At 42.5% G+C, this 25,480-nt stretch overlaps 1 protein-coding gene across 1 annotated transcript in view; it reads left to right on the top strand.

Moving 5' to 3' along the window:
- The first annotated feature begins 256 nt into the window (after positions 1-256).
- Positions 257-25,480, top strand: part of LOC137435239 (cadherin-7) — a 140,405-nt gene continuing 115,181 nt past the window's right edge. The window contains exons 1-2 of the mRNA XM_068128857.2: positions 257-276; positions 5,933-6,206. Coding sequence (XP_067984958.1) covers positions 5,943-6,206 — 264 coding nt within the window. The 5' untranslated portion in view covers positions 257-276; positions 5,933-5,942. The remainder of the gene's footprint in view (positions 277-5,932; positions 6,207-25,480) is intronic.

Below are 25,480 nucleotides of genomic sequence, written 5' to 3' on the forward strand. Positions count from 1 at the left end.
TCAAGACCTTGTGATTTTAAACCTTAACCGTTAAGCGAACATCAGGCCTATGTATGATAAACAAGTCATAAAAATGATGAAAGATTATTTGTGGTTTTGTTTACCAAATCTAGGCTCTTGGTGAGGGAACAGAGGGTAAAAAAGGCAATGATTACTCTTCCGGGGGGTTTTGAGGGAGTGGATGTGTGGGGTTCGGCGGAGGGGCGTGAGGTGGACCCAACAAGGAAAGGAATGAACAAACAGGAAAAGAGGAGAGAAAGAAGGGAAGGAAACACGGTAAGCTGTAAGTAAAAGCTTTGGGTTGGTGGAGTGGGGGGGGGGGGGGGCAGAGAGAGCGAGGCGGTGAGAGTTAATACTTTTCACATTCCTTCATTGTCCATGATCAATTCTGCATTATTTTTAATGTAAATGTAAATGTATTATCAAAACTATCAGGGCAGAAAGAAAATATGAAGGATATTAAATGAGGACCCTTAACAGGATTTATAACCTGGTGGTTTGGTTACCTTTTGCTCAATGAAAGCGTTGACCCTTTTATGAACGCTGTGATCCATATTTTGGTGGATACATCAGGTGTAATATTCCATTCCACATTTTAACGTTTTTCTCGCTCAATTTGTCGGGCCTGCCTTGTGCTATTTTCAATATCGGCACAATCTGTTGTTTTACATTCTCTAAATACATTATTGAAAGTCACCTTGGCGAGCACCTGCTGCTCTGTGCTGTGGGGGGTGGGGAGGGGGGAGGACAATACGCACGTGCAGGAAAGGAGGAGTTTAAATATTGATTTTTCGGAGTGTAATTCCAATACTTTTGGGAACATATGTGTAGATCTGTTGTCGTGCATAAACAAACAGGCAGGAACAAGTAAGACCGTGTACCCATTAAAAGAGGTGATTACCTGCCTGTCATGCATTGTTAAATGCTCTGCTAGAATTTAAATATTACACGTACAGGTGAGACTTACTTGTTTTTTTTTTCATCACTTATTCTAATTGCCCATCATGGAATAATTTCTCACCTCTTGAATGGATCCACTGCAGCAATTATAGACTACCAACTATCCCATTGAAGGTAAAGTGATCAATATTTACCATATTTGGGGAATAACCTTATTTGGAAGATACCATCGGATCTTTAATATACATAATAACGTGAAAACATAGAGGACAGCTGGCTTAACATCTCCTATTAAAGGAACACAAAATATGTGTTCCACAATTCAGTTCCTTTTGTTATAAATGTACCAGACTGTCACACCTACAACTATAGAGGTTGTGAGACCTACAACCATAGAGGTTGTGAGACCTACAACCATAGAGGTTGTCAGACCTACAACTATAGAGGTTGTGAGACCTACAACTATAGAGGTTGTGAGACCTACAACCATAGAGGTTGTGAGACCTACAACTATAGAGGTTGTGAGACCTACAACTATAGAGGTTGTGAGACCTACAACTATAGAGGTTTTTAGACCTACAACTATAGAGGTTGTGAGACCTACAACTATAGAGGTTGTTAGACCTACAACTATAGAGGTTGTTAGACCTACAACTATAGAGGTTGTGAGACCTACAACTACAGAGGTTGTCAGACCTACAACTACAGAGGTTGTCAGACCTACAACTATAGAGGTTGTCAGACCTACAACTATAGAGGTTGTCAGACCTACAACTATAGAGGTTGTCAGACCTACAACTACAGAGGTTGTGAGACCTACAACCATAGAGGTTGTGAGACCTACAACTATAGAGGTTGTCAGACCTACAACTATAGAGGTTGTGAGACCTACAACTACAGAGGTTGTGAGACCTACAACCATAGAGGTTGTCAGACGTACAACTATAGAGGTTGTCAGACCTACAACTATAAAGGTTGTCAGACCTACAACTATAGAGGCTGTCAGACCTACAACTATAAAGGTTGTCAGACCTACAACTATAGAGGTTGTCAGACCTACAAGTATAAAGGTTGTCAGACCTACAACTATAGAGGTTGTGAGACCTACAACTATAGAGGTTGTCAGACCTACAACCTACAACCATAGAGCCGTGGGAAGAATTACACTCGGTGGTTTGCCTTTGCCTTCCCAGCAGCAGTCAGGGCAGGGATTTGGAATTTAATGCCAGGGTGCTGATGATAATTCACCCACTTCATACAAGATGCAGCAGAAGGGGCAGTGAGTGAAACGTTCATCCGAGGTGACGACGCACTCTGTCCTGCAACACCAACCCAGTCTGTGAAGCATCTGCATGACAATTTATAGTCAGGTCAGGTACACAGCCCAGGTAGACACTACTAAGCCTGCACCATCCTGTCGGCCATAATTTAAATTGACACCAAGCGATGAATCCCACCAATCCATAAAAATACATGAAATTATTTTAACTGAGCCATTCCCAGCAAGACAATTTTCCATATCATTCGTCGTTTCTGGAGGAACTGTCTGCGGCTCTTCGCATGGCATACGTGAACATTGGCAACCGAAAGTGGATGGGGGAAGGAGCGACATCGACAAAATGTAGAGAAGGAAGGAAGACAGAGGGATTAGTTGGAGAGAAAGGAGAGGAGGTTGAGAGCAGATTTGATTTCAGAATTTTTTAATCTCACGTGGATTCGAACGAGGAGTTAAAACTCCAACGAGCAATGAAGACTTTCCTGATGTAATTTGTCTCCAAGATGGTGAGACGTGCGACGTCTAATAATTAGAATCCTCGTCGATGCTGTGTCGGGGTGCTGTTTATTAAAACTTTGCTCTTTCTCCTGGATGTAATCGACTCCATCCTCGCAATATTGTCCGCTCTCTGAACACACACTTGTAATCACACCAATTCTACTGGACCGTGACGACATGACACCCCGACCCCATGTCTATTTACATCGAGGTGCCTCGACTTGCCAGGCAGGCCGGTGCTTTCGACCAATCATAGGCCACCGAGGTCGATGTATGAGGAGATACAGGAGGAGGCCAAGATTGTCTAACTCACGAGGGCTGTTTCGTCGTTTGGAAAATGATTGTTTCACTTCATTATAAATCGTTTATCAAGGAAAAAACAATATTTCTGTGCTTGAAATGCAGGAATGATCCATGAAGGATGTTATCTGTTATGAACATGAAGGATGTTATCTTTTTTTTGAGGCATGGCCTATATATTGGTTATTTTTTATTTGGTTGATGTAAAGAGAAAATTTTACATCTCGATTGCTTTGTTCACCAGATTATTAATTAATCCAAGTTGACGAATCAGGAGCAAGCATAAGAAGGATGTAAGTTGTCAGAAATGTTGACAGGTAGTGTACGTCTATATCGCTGACAGGACGGTGCACTTACCTTTGAGTTGTGTAGTCTCGATTTGATTCCTTTTATTGGGGGGACTTCCAGGACTTTTTGGGGACTTCCAGGACTTTTTGGGGACTTTTTGGGACTTCCAGGACTTTTTGGGGACTTTTTGGGACTTCCAGGACTTTTTGGGGACTTTTTGGGACTTCCAGGACTTTTTGGGGACTTCCAGGACTTTTTGGGACTTCCAGGACTTTTTGGGACTTCCAGGACTTTTTGGGGATTTCCAGGACTTTTTTGGGACTTCCAGGACTTTTTGGGGACTTTTGGGATTTCCTGACTATAAACTGTTGGATTAAATTAAAGGAAAGTGTGCTATCTCTCACTACTTGCTCCCTGCTCTCTCTCCCTGCTCTCTTTGCCTGCTCTCTCTCTCTCTCTCCCTACTCTCTCTAATTTACATCATATGTTGTGCATAGCAGAGGTAGTGTGCACTTACCTTTGAGTTGTGCAGTCTCGATTTGGTTCCCTTTTTTGGATGAGACTTCCAGGACTTTTTGGGGACTTTTTGGGACTTCCAGGACTTTTTGGGGACTTCCAGGACTTTTTGGGACTTCCAGGACTTTTTGGGACTTACAGGACTTTTTGGGGACTTCCAGGACTTTTTGGGGACTTTTGGGATTTCCTGACTATAAACTGTTGGATTAAATTAAAGGAAAGTGTGCTATCTCTCACTACTTGCTCCCTGCTCTCTCTCCCTGCTCTCTTTGCCTGCTCTCTCTCTCTCTCTCTCCCTACTCTCTCTAATTTACATCATATGTTGTGCATAGCAGAGGTAGTGTGCACTTACCTTTGAGTTGTGCAGTCTCGATTTGGTTCCCTTTTTTGGATGAGACTTCCAGGACTTTTTGGGGACTTTTTGGGACTTCCAGGACTTTTTGGGGACTTCCAGGACTTTTTGGGACTTCCAGGACTTTTTGGGACTTCCAGGACTTTTTGGGGATTTCCAGGACTTTTTTGGGACTTCCAGGACTTTTTGGGGACTTTTGGGATTTCCTGACTATAAACTGTTGGATTAAATTAAAGGAAAGTGTGCTATCTCTCACTACTTGCTCCCTGCTCTCTCTCCCTGCTCTCTTTGCCTGCTCTCTCTCTCTCTCTCCCTACTCTCTCTAATTTACATCATATGTTGTGCATAGCAGAGGTAGTGTGCACTTACCTTTGAGTTGTGTAGTCTCGATTTGATTCCCTTTTTGGGGGGACTTCCAGGACTTTTTTGGGACTTCCAGGACTTTTTGGGACTTCCAGGACTTTTTTGCGACTTCTGGGATTTCCTGACTATAAACTGTTGGATTAAATTAAAGGAAAGTGTGCTATCTCTCACTATTTGCTCCCTGCTCTCTCTCCCTGCTCTCTTTGCCTGCTCTCTCTCTCTCTCCCTACTCTCTCTAATTTACATCATATGTTGTGCATAGCAGAGGTAGTGTGCACTTACCTTTGAGTTGTGCAGTCTCGATTTGGTTCCCTTTTTTGGATGAGACATAGCAGAGGTAGTGTGCACTTACCTTTGAGTTGTGCAGTCTCGATTTGGTTCCCTTTTTTGGATGAGACTTCCAGGACTTTTTTTGAACTTCTGGGATTTCCTGACTATAAACTCTTGGATTAGCCGTTCAAAGGTGCGGAGTTACATCACAAGGTGTGTTTTTTCCTTGGGTGGATGTTCAGCTAGTGACCTGTATGCAAGTGCTAGCTGATCAATGTTAAAGATCCCCTTTACAAGTGATCCTATTTTTCCTGCACAGACTACTGGAAAAACCATGCAACATAATCGAGAGAGAGATTGAAACTAGTTTGTGTGGTGTGCACATCACCTTGAAGGTAGTTTAATCCGTTTTGGAGGTGCAATCAGGTGAGGTCCTAGATTTGAGGCCTTGACCCTAAATATGTTAGAATGTATCATTATCACATACCACAGCTGCTTTTTTCTAGCTATTGTTGTTAGTGATTACAAATTGGACCAGGATTAAAAAACGAATTAATTCTGCTGGTTGCATCATTACCCGAGAGTGGCCGTGCAACTGATACAGTGCCCCTGGGCAGGAATTTGGAAATTTGTCAAGGTCTTGGCAATAACCCAGTCAATATACCCTTCATCGAAAGGTCCAAATTAACATCCCCTAGCTGATGCACGTATACGAGTTCCCAGCCTCATATCCATCTGAGGGATGGACAGTTGTTGATGCAACACCGTCCCTGTGAATCAACAATGTGACAGCTGGTAAATGAATTGAACCCACATGAATCTGTGCCATCCTTTTGGGGAATGCAAACTGTGATCTGCTGAGATCCTTAGGCCATTTTAGAGCAAGAACACATTACGTTTGTTCACTTTGTGCTGAGTGCCCTCGACCACTATATTCTATTTCTTTATTGCCACATTCCTCACTTCCTGCCCATTATCCTCCTCTGTCTTTCTGTGGTATTCCATTCCCCCCCTTCCAAATTCCTTTTTATTTCCATTACTCTTCCCACCATAACCAACCTGCATGTTTTACTCCCACTAAATGACCAATATAGCAATCTTATTTTTGACCTCACTTAATGACATTTCTCTTTCCTCTTTGTCCTGCCCCTGCGTTTTCCTCCCAACAGCACCCCAGCCATGTGTCACCTTGGGTGGCCACCTCTGGGTGCCTGTCTCATTTTGGCAGTGCTGGGGACCCCACTGGTGACCAACGGTCATGTTCAAGCAGATAACATTGAAGGACTGGGTGTAGACATTGCCTCTGCTGCAGAAGCAGACATTCCGATTGCCGACTGGCCGGCCAGCGATGGAGGGAGTCGACGCACGAAGCGGGGCTGGGTGTGGAACCAATTCTTTGTCCTGGAGGAGTATACGGCAAAAGACCCCTTGCATGTGGGAAAGGTGAGGCCTGTACATTTTGGGTCCAGATGCCAGATATTTGTTAAGATTGGCTTCACAATTCAGTCTTTTTTTTTTTTCTTTTTTTTTTTGTATACAAGATCGAGGCTCGTGAAAGAGCGAACATTAATCACACAGAAAGACAAACAGACACACAAAACAAATAACATCGGGAGCGGTAGACAAGATGGGGAGAGAGGGGGAAGGACACAAACACAACATTTGAGAGCAGGGACCGAGAGACATGGAGACATCGAGAGATCTGAGAGAGGGCGAGGGCTTTGGGGGGGGGGGGGGGGCGTGGGAAGGGGGCAGTGGGAGAGGTATAAAACATATGGACACTGCCAGGACTTCCAGGAAAGAAGTTGGAATTTCAAACAAGGTGGATCTGGGGTGAATTAGTGGGGGTAGAAAAGATCAAGGTTTTGGATGGGGGAAGATAAGAGATGGTGGTGAACAGCTGTTTTAAAGACCTGGAGGGAGGAGTGGGATTGAAGGGAGTGAGGTAGTTTGTTCCAGAGGCGGGAGAAAAGAGGAATGAAAGAGTGAAGGTGAGCAGAGAGCCGAGATTTCGGCAGTTTAACCATCAGAGGGTTGCTGGCAGATCTTGTGCGACCTGTAGGAATATTTGGGGGACAGAGCACAGAGAGAGCTGGGGGAGCAAGGCCGTAGAGGAGTCGGTAGAAGACAGAAAGACCACCTACCTGCCTGCGGTGAGTGAGTGAAAGGCCCTCAGAGATAGCTTCATCGCGGGAGATTCCAATGATTCTGAAGAAGATTGAGTGCATTGTTCCAGAGTGCTGGTGTTTGCCGAGGTTGCTTGGTATTCCAAGGGTTGCCAGCTTTTGTCCATTTTTTGGGAGACTCAAGGCTGGAATTAGCTCTGCCCCACATACAGTAATTACAGGAAACTGCTTTAGTTGCATCCATGGAGCTGAAAAGGCAAAGGCAGATGGTTCATAATCACAATAGCTATTAAACATATTGTTACGAAAATGAGGGTTTTCATATTTGTGTGAATTCCCATTGCAGTGATGACTCGTGTCACTTTCTGATGATGTAGTAATTTTGCATTATTTAAGTTGAGACTATTTGTGATTTTGTTTTGGAATTTAATGCATATAATCATTTAATAAGTGGAATTTTGGAGTACTTGTTGAAGTGAAATGTAACTTAGACAGTGGCAATTAGCTATTTGGTAAAACTAGTGGAAAGGTACTTATTCAAATGCAATGGTTACAAAGGATGGGAGAATGAGCTTCTTAGGACATTCAATATGGCAACACTTTTTTTTGCTTTTTGAATGACGAGCAAATAACCTGTCTTTATGGACTGGTTCATTCCCTCAGAATTACGTATGGTTTAATTCCCCCACAATCGGCATATTTTAGTATGACTTGTAATACCCCATCCCACCAAGAGCGGCGCTATACCATACATTAATTTACGTAGAGAGAATTGGGGTCCTCCCTCACCCAGAACCAGCAGGCTTATTAAAACATTTAATCCCCTAAAACGTTCCGGAACGTACCAGAGCACAACCAGAAGTTCGCAACTCATTCCATCCAGTGGTTGATGAGTGCATATAGCAGTCAAAATCACACACACACACAGAACAGTAAGATGTTGTGCATAGCACAATACTTGCGAAATCCAAATGAGCAACAGTTGCCATGGAAATGGAAATGCCGCGATGAATTGTATTTTGTGAAGCTGTGTCCATATTTCTGTTGAATGACCCTTAAAAGGGTCTTAAAAGGTCATAAGGGTCTTAAGGGTTTAAAATAGTCTAACGACTCATAAAGGTAAATCCTAATGGTACATAATTAATAGACGTAATCACGGTCCAAAATATATAATTAATGGACATATTCACATGGGTCTATAGAGGATTCACCGTTTATCCGCGTTATATATATATATATATATATATATATATATATATATATATATATGTTATATCCGATTTATATCCGATTGACTTGATATAACAAAATACATATGTTATATCAAGTCAATCGAATGAAATTTAACGATTTATGTGACCTTCACTATTGATCTCAAAAACAATCGTTTTTCATCTTTTGAGTAGCTGCTCCATCAGTTTTAAGTTTTGTGAAGATCGGTTTACAATTGCGACGTGTGGGTGATTGACAGACATGAAAAAAACTATTCACTTGAATGTGATCTCCTCCCTCTTCCCCCTCTTCACCCACTGCCCCTCCTACCCCCCACCCCCCCCCCCCCCCCAGGCTGCCTCCTATTGGCACTATATTGCAGCTATCAGACATTGCAGACCCTCGCCAGGACGTGTTTGTGTTGTGTATTTTGTGTGGTGTTTATTAGTTGCTGTTTGTGTGGTTTATTGACGTTGATTTACGTTCAATCCAATATTGCTGCCAAACACTGTGACCGATGACGTCATCAATTTAATTCTCCAATACAATTTTTGTGCAGATCATGCTCAAGAAATTTCAAACTGCGCAGATCAAGCATTCTACTTGTTTAATTATGACATCATAATCAAGGCACTGATGATATCATCATGAATATATGTTGTTCCTCATGGGTAGTACTTGACAATTAGCCATGTTTAATTTTTTTTCATAGTGCGGTTTCAGAGATATAGAGGTGCAAAGCTTTTCGGTTTTTCCAACAATATCACGTAACATCTGACGTCATAATTATCATTAAAAATTGTATGTGAGGAGGCGCTCCGATGGTGAAAATTTTGTGACAATCGGACCATCGGTTGCAGAGAAATGCATACTCACATTCTGTGCAGACAAATAAAGAAATAGACGAACAAACAAATGGAGCCAAACACAATACCCTCTTCTGACGCGCATGTCTGAGCTCAACCAATGAGACTTCTTTCGTGCAGCTACTGATTTGGGGAACCTGGAACGAGCTGCCAGAGAATTGACCAAATGTTGAGTGAACCTTGTGTTCACTGAACATCCATAGTGATACTGGTACAGGGCACCTGCAGAGAGCCTCTCACACAGTATGTGGCACCAACTGATACGGGTACGAGCTTGGAGTTTTCTGTACTCTTTAAGGCCTGGGTTGTGCACACTTCGTTTGTGGGTGCGGAGCCTTGAGCAGATTATCCTGCCATGCTGTTCTGAGCAAGAATCATTTGCAATCCACTCCTACATTGTGACTCGTTACTAATACTACCACACCTCTGCTTTATGTGCCCAAACATAAAGTTACCCCGCTTTTCACATGTCGTTTCAGAGGGATAGGCATCTTTGACCATTTCGGAGTCTTTTGGGTCTTCATGGTGTTTTGGGTCTTCAGGGTCTTTTGGATCCTCTGGGCCTTTTTGGGTATTTAGGTTGCTTTGGGTCTTCGGGTCTTTTGGGTCTTCAGTGTCTTCAGGGGCTTTTGGGTCTTAAGGGTCTTTTGTTTCCTCTGGGTCTTTAAGAGTATTTTGGTTCTTCAGGGTATTTAAGGGTATTTTGGGTCTAAAGGGTCTTTGGGGTCTTCAGGGTGTTTTGGGTCTTCAGGGTGTTTTGGATCTTCGGGGTATTTTGGGTCTTCGGGGTGTTTTGGGTCTTCGGGGTCTTTTGGCTATTTTAGGTCTTCGGGGTATTTTGGGTCTTTGGTGCCATTTGTGTCTTCAGGGTCTTTTTGAGCCTCTGGGCCTTCAGGGGTATTTTGAGTCTTCGGGGTCTTTTGGGTCTTTAAGGGTATTTTGGGTCTTCAGGGGTCTTGGTGGTCTTAAGTGTCTTGGGTGAATTAAATGGTCGTCAAAGGTCTGAGGGGTCTCAGCAGTCTAAACGTAATTTAGATTCTTGGAGATTTCAACGTCCACTACGACCAACCACAACATCCTCTCACTTCAAAGATCATTGACCTCCTTTCTACTTTTAGTCTGTCTCAGTCTGTCTCCCAACCTACACACGTTAAAGGACACATCCTGGATTGGTTAGTGCACAGATGCGATGATCAGTTGGTGCAGTCCACGTCAGTGACCTGTGCCATCACCTCGGACCACTTCTGTGTCACCAGCCACCTGAGTATTGCTGTTCCTCGTCTTCAGCCCACCTTCATCACTGCCCGCAACATTCGTGCCATCGACCGTTCCGCCTTTAAAGAGGACCTTCACACCCGTCTCTCTGGCCGTTCCTATGTCACTGCAGAAGACCTCGACTGTTGCCTCCGCACAGCGTTGGACTGTCAAGCTCCAGCGACACGGCGCGCCGTTCCCAGACGCAGGAGTACTCTGTGGTTCAGCGCAGTCAGCGACGAAGTCAGGGCTGCCAAAAAGGAATGACGACGTGCCGAGAGACAGTGGCTGAAGACTGGCCTCACAGTCCCTAACCAGTTGTATAACATAGCTAAAAGACTCGTCATAAAAATCATTCTGAAAGCAAAAACGTCATATATTTCTGATCGGATTACTAGGAGCTCCTCCTGCAAGCAACTGTTCAGCATTACCAACCGCCTGCTTGCCACCAAAAATAAATCCGTTCTTCCCACTGTGTTTCCTCAAAACGAACTACCCCAACGCTTCCTGCATTTCTTTCACAACAAAATTCAGTCAATAAGAAACAATCTTGACAAGCAGTCACTCCTTTCCTTCGATGATGCTGAACACTGCTTTCACGGACGACCTCTTAGTTCGTTTACTCCTGTTACTGAGGAAATTGTCAAATGTACAATCCTTAAGTCAAACACAAAAACATGTGATCTCGACCCCCTTCCCACCGATTTGTTCATTGAGTGTTTGGACACCCTCCTCCCATTTATTACTGCAGTTATCCATGATTCTCTCACTGCTGGTTCATTTCTACTTCTCTTTAAGCAAGCTCTTGTTAAACCACTTCTTAAAAAGCCCACCCTTGACCTTAACGACATGAAAAATTACCGTCCTATCTCCAACCTGTCTTTCCTGTCAAAGATCACAGAAAGAATTGTGCTATCACAGATGAATGACCATCTAGTTTCAAATAATCTTTTCAATTCTCGCCAGTCAGCATATAGACCAGGCCATAGCACCGAGACCGCTCTCCTAAGAATAACCAATGATCTTCTGACCTCTCTTGACTGTGGTAAGGTTTCTGTTCTTGCTCTTTTGGACTTGTCTGCCACCTTTGACACGATTGATCATAGTGTCTTAATTCGTCGTCTTGAAATCACATTTGGTATAACTGGTACTCCCCTTTCTTGGCTGATGTCCTATCTTACTGATAAGAGTGCAAACAGTTGTTGTCAATGGCCAGAAATCAGCCCCTTCTCCGCTTTCCTTTGGTGTTCCCCAGGGCTCAGTCCTGGGACCTATCCTCTTTCTTTTGTACACTCAGCCTCTATTTGATCTTGTTGCCAGACATTCAGTTGATCACCACGCCTTTGCGGACGACAATCAGCTGTACAAAGGAAGCACGATTCAACAAATCGTGCCCACTGTTGAAGTGTTAGAAGGCTGTATTGCCGACGTGAAGGCGTGGATGACCCAAAACAAACTTCAGCTGAACGATGCTAAAACAGAGTCTATGATTGTAAGATCGCACAGACGTCCTCTACAATGTTCACTTCCTACCACTATTCATGTTGGTTAAACCGATGTAAACTTTGTTTCGTCGGCCAAGAACCTTGGTGTGGTTTTCGACTGTAACATGACATTTTCCAAGCAAGTACTTCAAACTTGCAAATCAGCATACTTTCAGCTGCGAAAGATCGCATCCATTCGCCACTTTCTTACTCCTCAAGCTGCTCTAACTCTGGTCTGTGCCCTTGTCCTCTCAAGGCTAGACTATTGTAATTCTTTGTATGCTGGCTGCCCTCAGTTTCTCTTGGATAAGTTACAAAAGGTTCAAAACTCTGCCGCTCGTCTTGTCTGTAAGGCGAAGAAGTCTGACCATGTTACTCCGCTTCTTGAATCTTTACACTGGCTGCCTGTCTCTGCTCGTGTGCAATACAAAATTTGCACACTATGTTATACATCATTGTGTGTAACGGGACCTCACTATCTCTCCGATTTGCTCACTCTCTATGAACCTCGGCGACGGCTTCGTTCAAGCGACGACTCTATGACCTGAGAGCCGCCGCGCACCAGCACCAAGTCGTCTGGCGAGAAATCCTTTTCCTTTGCTGCACCTCTGCTCTGGAATGACTTGCCTTCCTCTGTTCGACATGTTGACTCTCTTCCTGCCTTTAAAACCTCCCTCAAAACCTATCTGTTTCACAAGTCTTTCAAAGTCTAAGTCCTGTTTTCCCTTTGGTTTGAGGTGGGACAGAGATCGAGAGCATGTCTGTGTACATGTGCGGGGGAGGGGGGGGGGAGGAGGAGGGGGAGTACACATCTGTGGGTTTTGAATGGGGAGGGAGAGGAATAGGGCAAGAGTGAAGGTGTGTCTGTGTGTCTGTATGTTTGTGTGTGTGTGTGCGGTGTGTGTGCGTTCGCATGATTATGTAAAGCGCCATGAGGGTCGTTTACTCTGCTTGATGGGGCTATATAAGACTCCTTTATTATTATTATTATTATTATTATTATTATTATTATTAATTAAGAGGGTTAATTAAGCGGGTGTTAACTTTATTTGAAGACGAAGAAGAAGGCGTTTTCGTCGCATATAAACAAACAAACATACATAACGACATAACGACATAACCATATACATTTGCTCTCTTATAATAAGATATCTAATGAGGTCATTATTCTGTGCATCTCCTCATCAGCCAATGAATTGTCTTTGTTCTTCATGAAATCCAATTGTTTTGAATGCTGTGAGTACGCTGCAAGGCCTTTAAAGAATGATACAACTTTGGCTCCTTCACAGGATATTAAACATTGTCTAGTTCCCCAAATTTGTACTAGAATATTAATCCAGTCTGTGGTATTAAGTTTCTCATTAAGTGCTGTGTTATTGTTAATTAAGTTAATTAAACGTTTATTTGTGATATCAGCAGCAGTGCTGAAATTTTAAAAAATATATAATTGGTCATCGTCATCAGTCAGCTGTTTGGGATGCTCAGCCAGCTACAGGGACTAAGATCGTGGAGGAGCTCGGGCACAAATCATGCTTACACATGCAGACAAATATATGAGACAACTAGAGAGTTCACAGAACACGATACCCCACGCATTGTTGAAGTAAATACTTAAATTTTAATAAAATAATGATTTTAAAGATTGTGAAATAAAATTTGGAAATTCACTTACGGAGCCATATTTTCAGTCTTCTTCACCCTGATACAGTCGCTCTCACATGCCACACCATCGCATGCTATATATCGATATGTAGCATGGTACTTGGAGGTATTATGATGGCGATTTGTGTTCTACAGTTTTCAAGTACATAATTTAATTAAAATAAAGGTTTAAGGAGGTTTAAAGGCAAATATTATAAATCAATTAATCCCGGGATTTGCCACCGTTTTACCCAGTGTCTATTATATCACCTTATCTAACACGTTACATTAGTTCTTCATGCCTGTTGTTTGTGTCCTTAACAACGTCCTTAACAACAGTATGTTTCCTGTTTGGAGTGATTATCAATTTTGTTTGACTGCCAGGCAGACAGGCAGACAGAGTCAAAACAAATTGCACTCCACGTCTGAAAGAAGTGGTTCAGCTTGGTATTTTTAATGTGAAATAGGAAAAGCCTAGAAACAAACGAAACCCATTATGATTACCCTTTAGAACCCTTTAGAACCCACCAGAATTACCTTCTATAACTCTTTAGAATTACCCTTTAGAATTACCCTTTAGAACCCACCAGAATTACCCTCTCGAACTCTTTAGAACCCTTTAGAACCCACCAATATTACCCTCTAGAACTCTTTATAATTAAATTGGGATAGACAGGTTCTTCTTCCTTATTTTTGATGGACGGACGGACAATCGGACATAGCCAAATATTGAAGCGGCTTCACGAGTATCAAACACGTCTCTGCACTTATGCAATCAGGAGGAATTCAGAGACGAAGTATTTGTAAAACGAGAAACTTATCTTCCTATTCATGTTCTGATTTGTGTTCAAAATATAACATTCAATTTAAATAAGTTGTTCTTTGATCATAAACTGACGATCATAAATGGAAAAGACGGATCGACATGAACTAGTCAGGGCCCTTAGGGATATTTTGGTTCAAATTCTTGCAAAAGCATCAAATTTGGCGCAGATGTTGCCCATGCCATACTCTTTCAATTTTTGACGGGCGCCAAGGGCGGTACGATCCGGGGACCATACCGGTCCATCCCGCCATGTCACCTGACCTATGACGTCATAATTAGGATATGCATCCCATCACATGGCGTACTATAAGTGGTCAAAGTTCAAAATGAATCGATCGAAAAATGAAGGCAGGGATCCATTTTTAAGGTTTTCATAAAATCCAATATGGCCGCCAGGCCACATGACCTATGACGTCATATTTATGACATGTATACAATCATGTATACATGAACGCGGATCATGATCGCACAAAAATTAAACACAAGGATATGGCATACAGTTCATAAAACATCAAAATCCGTACCTTTGTAATTAGACTGATGAACTGCATATGCCTGAAAATTAGGAAATAGACATGTAAATATTTCCTCTAATTGTCAAAAATAAGGTCAGAGTTCGATTACCCAACACAGAAACATAAAATGGTGAACCTCACGTAAATCTTGACAAAAAACTCAAAAACCGACATGTTTGACTCAGAAATGACCTTTAAGATGACCTGAGGGTTGACCTTGACCTCGAATCATCAAAATAACATCATAATTGGATTCCTCGACCTCGAAAACCCCTGAAAAGTGGTATCATACATGATTCCAACCCTTTTGGTTATTTAACTGATTTTCCTCTAATCCGGGTGGCGGCCATTTAGTATTTCGCCAATATGGGGCCCCAGGGGCGGGGGGGGGGCGCCCGCCTTGGTGCCCGTCAAAAATCGAAAGAGTATGGCATGGGCAACATCTGGGCCAAATTTGGTGCTTTTGGAAGAATTTGAACCAAACGGCCCCAAAATATCCCTCAGGGCCCTGACTAAACCTATTGCTGAAGCCCGCTTTTCACTTTGCGTGCAAGGGTTAACTAGTTCGACACTCGGTAGAGCGCATACTTGAACGGTCCCATACCAGGCTGAATAATTTAAGTTTTGTATCCCACTAATAGGCCGGATTTGAATGTGGACCTGAATCAAAATCGAATTGTCTTGTTGTCATTTACTCAACTCATCCAGAAACTTTGTCATAATCTGCGCGCAACGTTTTGAAATATCATGCTATTAATCGTTTTTGGCTCCATCTCTCAATGGTGAAGAATCACTTAAAAGACATGCCTCGATCTCTCAAAGGCTTAAGATCCCAGGGTGTTGAGTTTAAGCCTATGTCGTCCGTTGAATTAACACCAGGTGGGTCGATTCAGCCTGTAATCCTTCCAAGGTCGGCAAGATGAGTGCTAGCTATCTGGTAAGGGGGCATTGCATCAACGGCAAAGCTACGCCCCCAGAAAATGTTGCAGTCAAACAGCCGCAGGCTGCATACGAATAACTAAATAAAAACTTGAAAGATTAAAAGTTTCTCGTATCCGGATCTGGAAATTTCACCAAAATCTAATCAATTAGTCCTTGTCACACACCAAACCTGTCTAGTAAATTTCATCCGAATCCGTCCATAACATTTTGAGAAACCCTGCTCGCAGACAAACAGACGGGTGAAAACATAACTACCGTCCGTCCACCTTTGGTGGTGGATGTAACAACATACTTGACCAGACAAACACGGTCATTGAGTTGCAGGAACTGACATGACTTCCCAGAGCACTCTGGGTACCAGTGACGTCATATTTCTGTGACATCATTTTTCTCTCCACACTCAGCAGGGAAATTAAGGAAGAATATCCTTTTCCGCATGTATGCCAACCTATGGGGCTTCTCCTTGCTCTATCCTCTAAATACTGAGTCTCAAGCGAGGAAGCAGCACATACCATTTTTACTATCTTTGGAATCAGCCAGGATCAGAGTTGAACTGCTGACCTCCCAAACTCAGAGCGGACACTCTTACCATTATGTCACCGAGTCTGGTCATCTGATTTCCCCCTTTATGGGGGTGGGTTGGTCTTTGGCTTTTCCCGTGCATGTTCTCTACGACAAGTGATAATATTATTTTTCCCATACCCTTGTTGCCTCTGCTATAATTCAACCTTTCAACGTTTGCCCTTTGACTAATACCCTTGTTATTTGACCCGTACCCATGTCTAGCCCCGTGTTTTGCTTTGACGCCACTTTAACCCTCTCTTGCCCCGTTTCTGACCCTACCTTCGATGTAGCCTCAGCTTGTCCTCGCATCGCCTCCACCAAGTGGGCCCTGAAAGCAGTAACTTGCATTCCAAAGGAAAATCACGAACAAGCTTTTCATTTTAGTGCAAATCCAAGCATACATAATAAAGGAAGCAAAATAAGTGGAAGTCAAACATGCACTTTATAAGACAAATTATTTTCGTCGTTAACTTGCTCAATCCACCTCCACAAATACTTACGTTGCTGTGCTTTCGATGCAACGGGTTGAAAAATGTATTTGGTTGCACAATATTCCTTCCGGTGAGGTGAAGCAGAACGTTCCTGAATAAAATTTCAATTTCAGCGGGAGTAGATAAATTTTGTAGTGGCTTCTTCTCCACATTGGTAATATCGCATTTAATTGTCTGAGGTCTTAAATATGTTGTCTAGCTTGTTGTATAGCCAGGGAGTGTTGAGATTGTGGGATGTGCTTATGCTCTGACTATTCGATTTGATTGAAGAGGAGGGTTTGCAGTGGATTGCAAAAGCTTAACAAAACCCACTAAAAGGACAGCAGTTTCAACCTTATTGATTGAGAGGGTAGGCCTCCATGGTGTAGTGGGTACCGCACAAGGCTAGCATTCCAAATGACATGATCTCAAACTCTTGTGCTTAATTCAACTGTTCGGGTTAACTAACTGACTGCAGAGGTTCAATAAATTTCGAACAACAGAGAAGATATGCTAACACATTTTTCATTGTTTTGATTGATTACTCTTGCATTTTTATATGTTGAGCAAAACCTTTGCAACTAACGCATACATGAACAAGAACGGCAATACCTCTACCAGGCTGAACGGTTTACGTTTTGTACCGCACTGATAAGCCAGATCTGGATCTGGACCTTATCCAAAATGTAATCGGCTTCTTCTTGTCATCTACGCAACTCATCCAGCTAGTTTTGTCATAGTTTGTCCACAACTTCTTGAAATATCACGTTACATGTAGTTTTTGGCCCTATCTCTCAATGGTGAAGAATCACTTAAAATAATCTCATATCCGGATGCATATTCGAATCTTTACCAAAGTTCGGACAATTTTTCCTTGTCGAACAACCAACCTGTCCGCCTAGTTTCGTCTGAATCTGTCCACAACTTTTTGAAATATCGTGCTATATATCGTTTTTGGCCCTATCTCTCAATGGTGAAGAATCACTTCAGAAATTCTAGAATCCGGATCCAGATCTTTACCAAAATCTAATCATTTCGTCTGTGTCACCTGCTCAACTTCTCCACCAAAATGTGTCCAAATCTGTCCACAACCTTTTAAGATATCTTCTTCACAGGCAGACAGATAGGGGTGAAAACATAACCTCCTTCAAGCTTCGATGGCAGAGGTAACTAATAGCATTATAAAACAGTGCAGACCCACGCAGAGAAAAACAACTAACAACAGCATAAAGCAGTGTGGACCCATGTGCCGGCAGATGAGTGAACCTACACAACGGCCTCAACTGCTGAGGCCCCGCATTGGTCATCATAGAGCTGCAGTACTCACCCAATGAGCATCACATGGATACAAGATGAACCAATGAGTAGACAACCATCCAAGAGGCTCAAGCAGGGTTTGAGAATGTAACTAGGAGCTACTTGGTTCCAAAACCACGCTGCTCCAAGGGGCCATAAAAGCCTGGAGTTCCAAGCGCTGCGAGCTCACGCGTCTGGGGAATTCATGAGCCAAGACTGAACTTGCAAGGATGAATGGGTGGTGAACGTGGTGCAGCAGAGGACTGATTAGCGGACTAAGCATTGGAGTTTCCCCCGACGAGCTGGCCACAACACATTGATTTACACTATCTATTGTGTGCTTTCCCTACTTCTAATTCATTCACTATGAACATTCAACATTCAAAAAAGCATTCAACAATACCCCCTCGTCCCTTTTAGGGCTGGGTTACTGACTCACATCTCATGCTTTCCTCTAAAGCACAACAGGCATTCACCATTTGCACCTCTCCCTACATTGCATACAATATCCTCTACCTTCCTCTTCTTTCTACCCATCCCCTTACTTTCGTTGAGACCAATGTAAGCTTGCTGGCTTGAGTCAGGTGATCAAGGGGCCGTCAATATGCCCCGTCTTCTTCGATCCTCTCTCTATGCCTCTTCCTTCTCTTGTTTCCTGGAATGACGGAGGCATCGGTGTGTGTTGAACCTGTGACTAAGTTGACTTATTCTGTGTTCGGACTGGGCTTCTGTGTTAGGGGTAAGAGCTTTCTTTTATGACACTGTTTGCCATGTATATGCCTTTCTTTTTGCTAATCTTTATAAATCATTTTACAAATTGTCCAATTGCCCTTTTCCATTGGTTAGAATATAGTGAGTAATTAGTGGCAGGGAGTTCTTCCCCACCATTTTGTTATGGTCAGACATTATCCAATATTTCACTTGTGGTATCGCTTGCCCGTTTTCATTAAAACAGGGGAGTGTTGGGAAGCACAGTCCTTATCTGGAGTGTTTAATTTACCGGGAAGGTAAAGCGGGTTTTGGATACGGAACCCTAACTAAATTAAGCATCTCAGGCATATACGTTGCTTAACAACTCATTGTGCCGTGGAGTTATCTGCGGTTTGTCAAGTGTGTCCGAGAACTCCCCAAGCGACCCCCGCCCAACTCATACCCGCAACTGCTTTCGACCTTCTTGGGGTATCATCAGGGCAATGTAGCAAGCCTCCATACACTTGTGACTGAAAACCTTTTGGTTATATACCAGATACTGTGCGATTCCATACTGTAAGTGGTGAAAGAGCTGGCACCACGTCATATGCAGCTCTTGCTGCATGGTACCATGAGCGATAGGTGCCGTCTGTCATGTGGAACATTATCTCCCGCTTTCAACAAGCACAATCTGGAGTCATCCTGGATGCTGTCAGGGCAATAATTAGAATTAATGATGTTCTCCGACCTGTGACGAATACCATGACGTCACCGCTGCAACGTACGTACTGTCTGCGGCTCTGGCATATATATTATTAGGGTCATCATCATCATGTACCAATGTACCATGCCCTATACAGAGAGTCGGTTATGCCAAATCAGTTCTCTGGCTATGGTTACAACCCTGGGTGGGTCACCACTCTGACACAGGAAGTCATGGAAGAAATTTGTAATTTCTTCAGGATGCCAGCGGTAGCTCGATGACGAACGTCCACCAACTAATGCTGGCAGATGGGACACCCAGTTTAACATCCATTGAAGAATGGCACACCCATTTATGAATCACCTTCCAGCCAGTCACTGCCGGTTTGCATCATTGCTGTGAGCGTGGCTGTGCTGCTGATGCAGTGCAGCTCACCTCCTCTTCACGAGGGACACCATGGGATATTTAATGTCCATCAACGAATGTCTGCAAATATGATGCCCAATATAACGTCCATGGACGGCACACACATTGATGAATCACCCTTGCTGTGAAACACCGGGATGACAGTTCAGAGCTGGGTCAGGATACCAACCCAGTTAAGACAGCTTATTGGTGAGTGTGCATACCTCCAGGCCACCCTGCCAAAGTGTGGATATATGAACACCTTGAGGAATTTTCAGTTTCACCCATAAAATTAAGCCTCAAAAATAGACCTGCATGTTTTGCAAATGTAAGTGTTGAAACAAAATATATTAAAACAGATGACAAATAATAAATATGTATTAATGAAAAGTAAAAATAAAAACTGGTGTTACTAACTATATGATCTGAATATATCAACTGCTGATATGACCTTGCCATGGAAATATTTACTTGTACATTTATTAACGACTTCTTTTTTGAAAAGTGACTTTTCAAATGCAAAGCATTCTTTTTTGCTGAAGAAATTATGAAAAAAATCAGACGAAACTCCAAATCGGCAAATATATTTGCGTAATTGTTCACACGTCACACGTGAATCTAATTTGCACAAGTAATAACAAGATCGCAACGTTTTTGTATTTTGCAACAATTATTTATTCCCAACCTTTATTAATTAATGTTCACGAGTGTAGATCAGAACCATATCCGACAGGGTGGTGCAGCGGTAGCACACGTGTATTTAAGCTGTACAGTGCTTTCGCAAAGTATTCACACCCCTTGACTTTTTCACAATTTGTTGTATTACAGCCTGCATTTAACATTGATTACATTGAGATTTTTTTGGAACTGGTCCACACGTAATACCACATAATGTCAAAGTGGATTTTTTTTTTTTTAGAAATCTTTACAAAATAATTAAAAATGAAATACAGAAATATCTAATTTACATAAGTATTCAAGCCCAAGCCAATACTTCGTAGAAGTGCCTTTCGCAGTGGTTACAGCTTCGAGTCTTCTTGGGAATGTCTGTATCAGCTTTGCACATCTGGAATTGGGGAGATTCGCCCATTCTTCCCTGCAGATTTGCTTAAGCTCTGTCAAGTTGGATGGGGAGTGTCGGTGAACAGCAATCTTCAAGTCTTTCCACAGATTATCAATGGGATTTACCCAGCCTGTGCTGGGCCACTCAAGGACTTTCACATTCTTATTATTAAGCCATTCCAGTGTTGCTTTGGCTGTATGCTTGTGGTCATTGCCCTGTTGGAACGCAAATCTTTGCTGCAGTCAAAAGTCTTTTGCACTCTGAAACAAGTTCTCCTCAAGAATTCGCTTGTATTTGGCTCCATTCATTGTTCACACTATCCATACAAGTCTCCTAGTCCCTGCCGCTTAAAAGCATCCCCATAGCATGATGCTGCCACCATCATCCATTGTGGGGATGGTGGTTGATGGGTGATATGCTGTGCTCGGTTTCTGCCAGATGTTGTGCTTTGCATTCAGGCCAAAGAGTTCAATTTTCGTCTCATCAGACCACAGAATCTTATGCCTCACGCTCTGAGTCTTTCACATGCTTTTTTGCAAACTCCAGGAGTGCTGTCATGTGCCTTTTTCACAAGAGTCGTTTCTGTCTGACAACTCTCCCATAAATCCTAGATTTGTGAAGTGCTGCAGAGACTGTTTTTCCTTCCTTTTTGGATCGGTGTGAAATAAAACAGAGACGAGACAAAGGTGTACTATAATTCCATTTAGTACACATATGAGGCAAATTCGATAAATTATGATCTATATTTAACATACAACATCAATACATCAGATAATACACATGATATCTAACCATGCTTCTTTATCCAATTACAAAATTAGGCAAAACAAAAGGTGTATTGGCTTGGCTGGCTATCATCAGGGCGATTAATCGGATATCGCATCAAGTTTAGAGCATGAGATAAAAAACATTTTATCAATGTTGGTTTTCCCTTGAAGATCAGCAAGCAATAATATTGAAGCCACAATTTCAGATGGTGTGGCAAATAATCAGTCAGTGTTAACAATAGCAGTGAAATGATCTATTACATATCTATCCCATGTTATAATGATATAATTTTTGTGGAATGCTGCATTGTATCTTTCAGACAAAAAAAACGTATTTCTGATTTGTGAACTATCTCATATAATTTTAATTTGATCCTAAACTGTGTAACTGACAATGCATCAATGTGATGTCATAATGCAATGAATGTGCCTGTGACAAAAAAATATTAATTTTTTGGGGCAAAATAATAAATGTAAACCGAGGATTGTGAACCAAGGAGCTAATACTCAGGGTCTCTTGCATTTCAGGTGGTATAAGGAATAGATCTCTGTAATATGAAAGCTAAATCTGGAACGGTTATTAAAATATCACGTACACAAGCCAAGGTACCGAGATGGTTGCCATGGCAACATAATTCAACCAATCACAGCCATGATCTAATCGGGTTGAGATAATGTCATGAGGGATATATATGCACCACATGACCAAAATTAGGCAGACCCCCCTTCTTATGAGTGGATTCGGCTGTTTCAGCTACACCCATTGCTGACATGCATATATAATCAAGCACACAGCCATGCAATCTCCATAGACAAACATTGGCAGGAGAATGGGCCGTACTGAAGAGCTCAGTGACTTTCAACGTGGCACCGTCAAAGGATGCCACCTTTCCAACAAGTGAGTTTGTCAAATTTCTGCCCTGCTAGAGCTGCCCCGGTCAACTGTAAGTGCTGTTATTGTGAAGTGGAAACGTCTCGGAGCAACAACAGCTCAGCCGCAAAATGGTAGGCCACACAAGCTCACAGAATGGGACCGCCGAGTGCTGAAGCACATAGTGCATAAAAATCATCTGTCCTTGGTAGCAACACTCACCACCGAGTTCCAAACTGCCTCTGGAAGCAACGTCAGCACAACAACTGTTCGTCGGGAACTTCATTAAATGGGTTTCCATGGCCGAGCAGCCGCACACAAACCTAAGATCACCATGCGCAATTCCAGGCATCAGCTGGAGTGGTGTAAAGCTCGCCACCATTGGACTCTGGAGCAGTGGAAACACGTTCTCTGGAGTGATGAATCACGCTTCATGATCTGGCAGTCTGACGGACTAATCTGGGTTTGGCGGATGCCAGGATAACGCAACCTACCCGAATGCATAGTGCCAACTGTAAAGTTTGGTGGAGGAGGAATAATGGTCTGGGGCTGTTTTTTTTATGGTTTGGGCTTGGCCCCTTAGTTCCAGTGAAGGGAAATCTTAACGCAACAGCATAGGCCCTTTCCTGTTTCAGCATGACAGTGCCCACGTGCAGAAAGCGAGGTCCATACAGAAATGGTTTGTCGAGATCGGTGTGGAAGAACTTGAATGTGGAAGAACTTGAACTTGACAGAGCCCTGACCTCAACCCCATCGAACTCCTTTGGGATGAATTGGAACGCCGACTGTGAGCCAGGCCTAATCGCCCAACATCAGTGCCCAACCTCACTAATGCTCTTGTGGCTGAATGGAAGCAAATCCCTGCAGCAATGTTCCAACATCTAGTGGAAAGCCTTCCCAGAAGAGTGGAAGCTGTTATTGCAGCAAAGGGGAAAACAACTCCACATTAATGCCCATGATTTTGGAATGAGATGTTCGATGTTTGGGTGTCCACATACTTTTGGTCATGTAGTGTATACATACACTATATGTATATATACAGTCACATGAAAAAGTAAGTACACCCCATGTAAAGTTTTGACTTTTTCAACATATTTCAACAGACAGCTATTTGATCTTCATTTCAACAATATTGATAGATAAAGGTGATATAATATAACAAATATCATGAAACATTTACATTTTGTAGTCCATTGTATAATTTAAATAAACATAAATGCAAATTTCGCATGTGGAAAAAGTAAGTACACCGCTACATTTATCACTACTTCAAATACTTAAAATTAGAATCAGGTGCACCAGCTCAGGTGCAAATGTTTAGAACATCATTAGAGATGATCTTGGAGGAACCTGTCTTATTTAAACCTCAGACATTTAGTTTGGTTTGCTCTTTGTTGTTGGTGTGCGGCGTCACCATGCCTACATCAAAAGAGCTCTCTGAGGTCTTCAGAAAGAAGGTTATAGATGCCTACGAGTTTGGGAAGGGATTTAAAAAGATCTTCAAACAATTTGAAATCAATCATTCGACTGTAGGGAAGATCATCTACAAGTGGAGAAGATTCCAAACAACTGCAAACTTGTTCAGGCCAGGCCGTCCCCAACAGGTTCAGCCCGAGAGCAGACCGCAAGATGCTGAAAGAAATCTCTAAGAACCCCAGAATGTCATCACGGGACCTACAGGTAGCTCTTGCCACTGTTGATGTCAAAGTGCACGAGCGTACCATTAGAAAGAGGATGCACAAATTTGATCTACATGGGAGGTGTGCCAGGAGGAAACCTTTGCTGTCCAGAAAGAACATCAGGGCAAAACTAAAGTTTGCCAATGAACACCTAGGCAAAGACCAACACTTCTGGAACAATGTGCTCTGGACAGATGAGTCAAAGGTAGAGCTATTTGGCCACAGTACCAGAAGACATGTTTGGCGAAAACCAAAGACAGCATTTGACCACAAGAACCTGATACCAACTGTCAAGCATGGTGGTGGAAATATTATGGTTTGGGGCAGCTTTGCTGCATCAGGGCCTGGGCAGCTCACCATCATAGAATCCACTATGAATTCTTCATTGTACCAGAGGGTGCTTGAGGATAATGTGAGGCCATCTGTCGGAAAGTTGAAGCTCAACCGAAGATGGACCTTGCAACATGACAATGACCCTAAACATACCAGTAAATCCACCAAGGATTGGCTGTAAAGAAAGAAATGGAGGGTTCCGGAATGGCCAAGTCAAAGCCCGGATCTAAATCCCATCGAGATGTTGTGGGGGGATTTGAAACGAGCTGTGCATGCAAGAAACCCCTCAAACATCGCACAGCTGAAAGAATTCTACATGGAGGAGTGGGTAAAAATTTCTCCCAGTCGATGTCAGAGACTGGTAGACAGTTATAAAAAACGCCTACTTGAGGTTGTTTCTGCCAAAGGGGGCAATACCACCTATTAGAGCCAAGGGTGTACTTACTTTTTCCACATGCGAAATTTGCATTTATGTTTATTTAAATTATACAATGGACTACAAAATGTAAATGTTTCATGATATTTGTTATATTATATCACCTTTATCTGTCAATATTGTTGAAATGAAGATCAAATTGCTGTATGTTGAAATATGTTGAAAAAGTCAAAACTTTACATGGGGTGTACTTACTTTTTCACGTGACCTTAGGACATACCGACGGGAGAGATAAGTGCATACCAGAAGTTTGGTACGATTTCATAGTAGTTTGAGAAAGTAGTTCAGTGACAAGACAACACAGGACAGGACAGGACAGACGCTGCACAGATATATATATATATATATATATATATATATATATATATATATATATATATATATATATATATATATATATATATATATTGTTGCGAATATGGAATTTGGCCTCCATATCCGCTTGTAAATATTCCCCTATTTTCTCCAATACTCCCCAACTTTCCCCAATCCCCCATTCCCTAGTCCCATTGCATGTAAATAACAATCAGTAGAGCCGACCTTCCCCTTATTCCCCCATTAAATGTCGTGCCCA

The sequence above is a fragment of the Myxine glutinosa genome, chromosome 9 (genome assembly GCF_964187855.1).
Source record: "Myxine glutinosa chromosome 9, kmMyxGlut1.1, whole genome shotgun sequence".
NCBI classification, from domain to species: Eukaryota; Metazoa; Chordata; class Myxini; order Myxiniformes; family Myxinidae; genus Myxine; species Myxine glutinosa.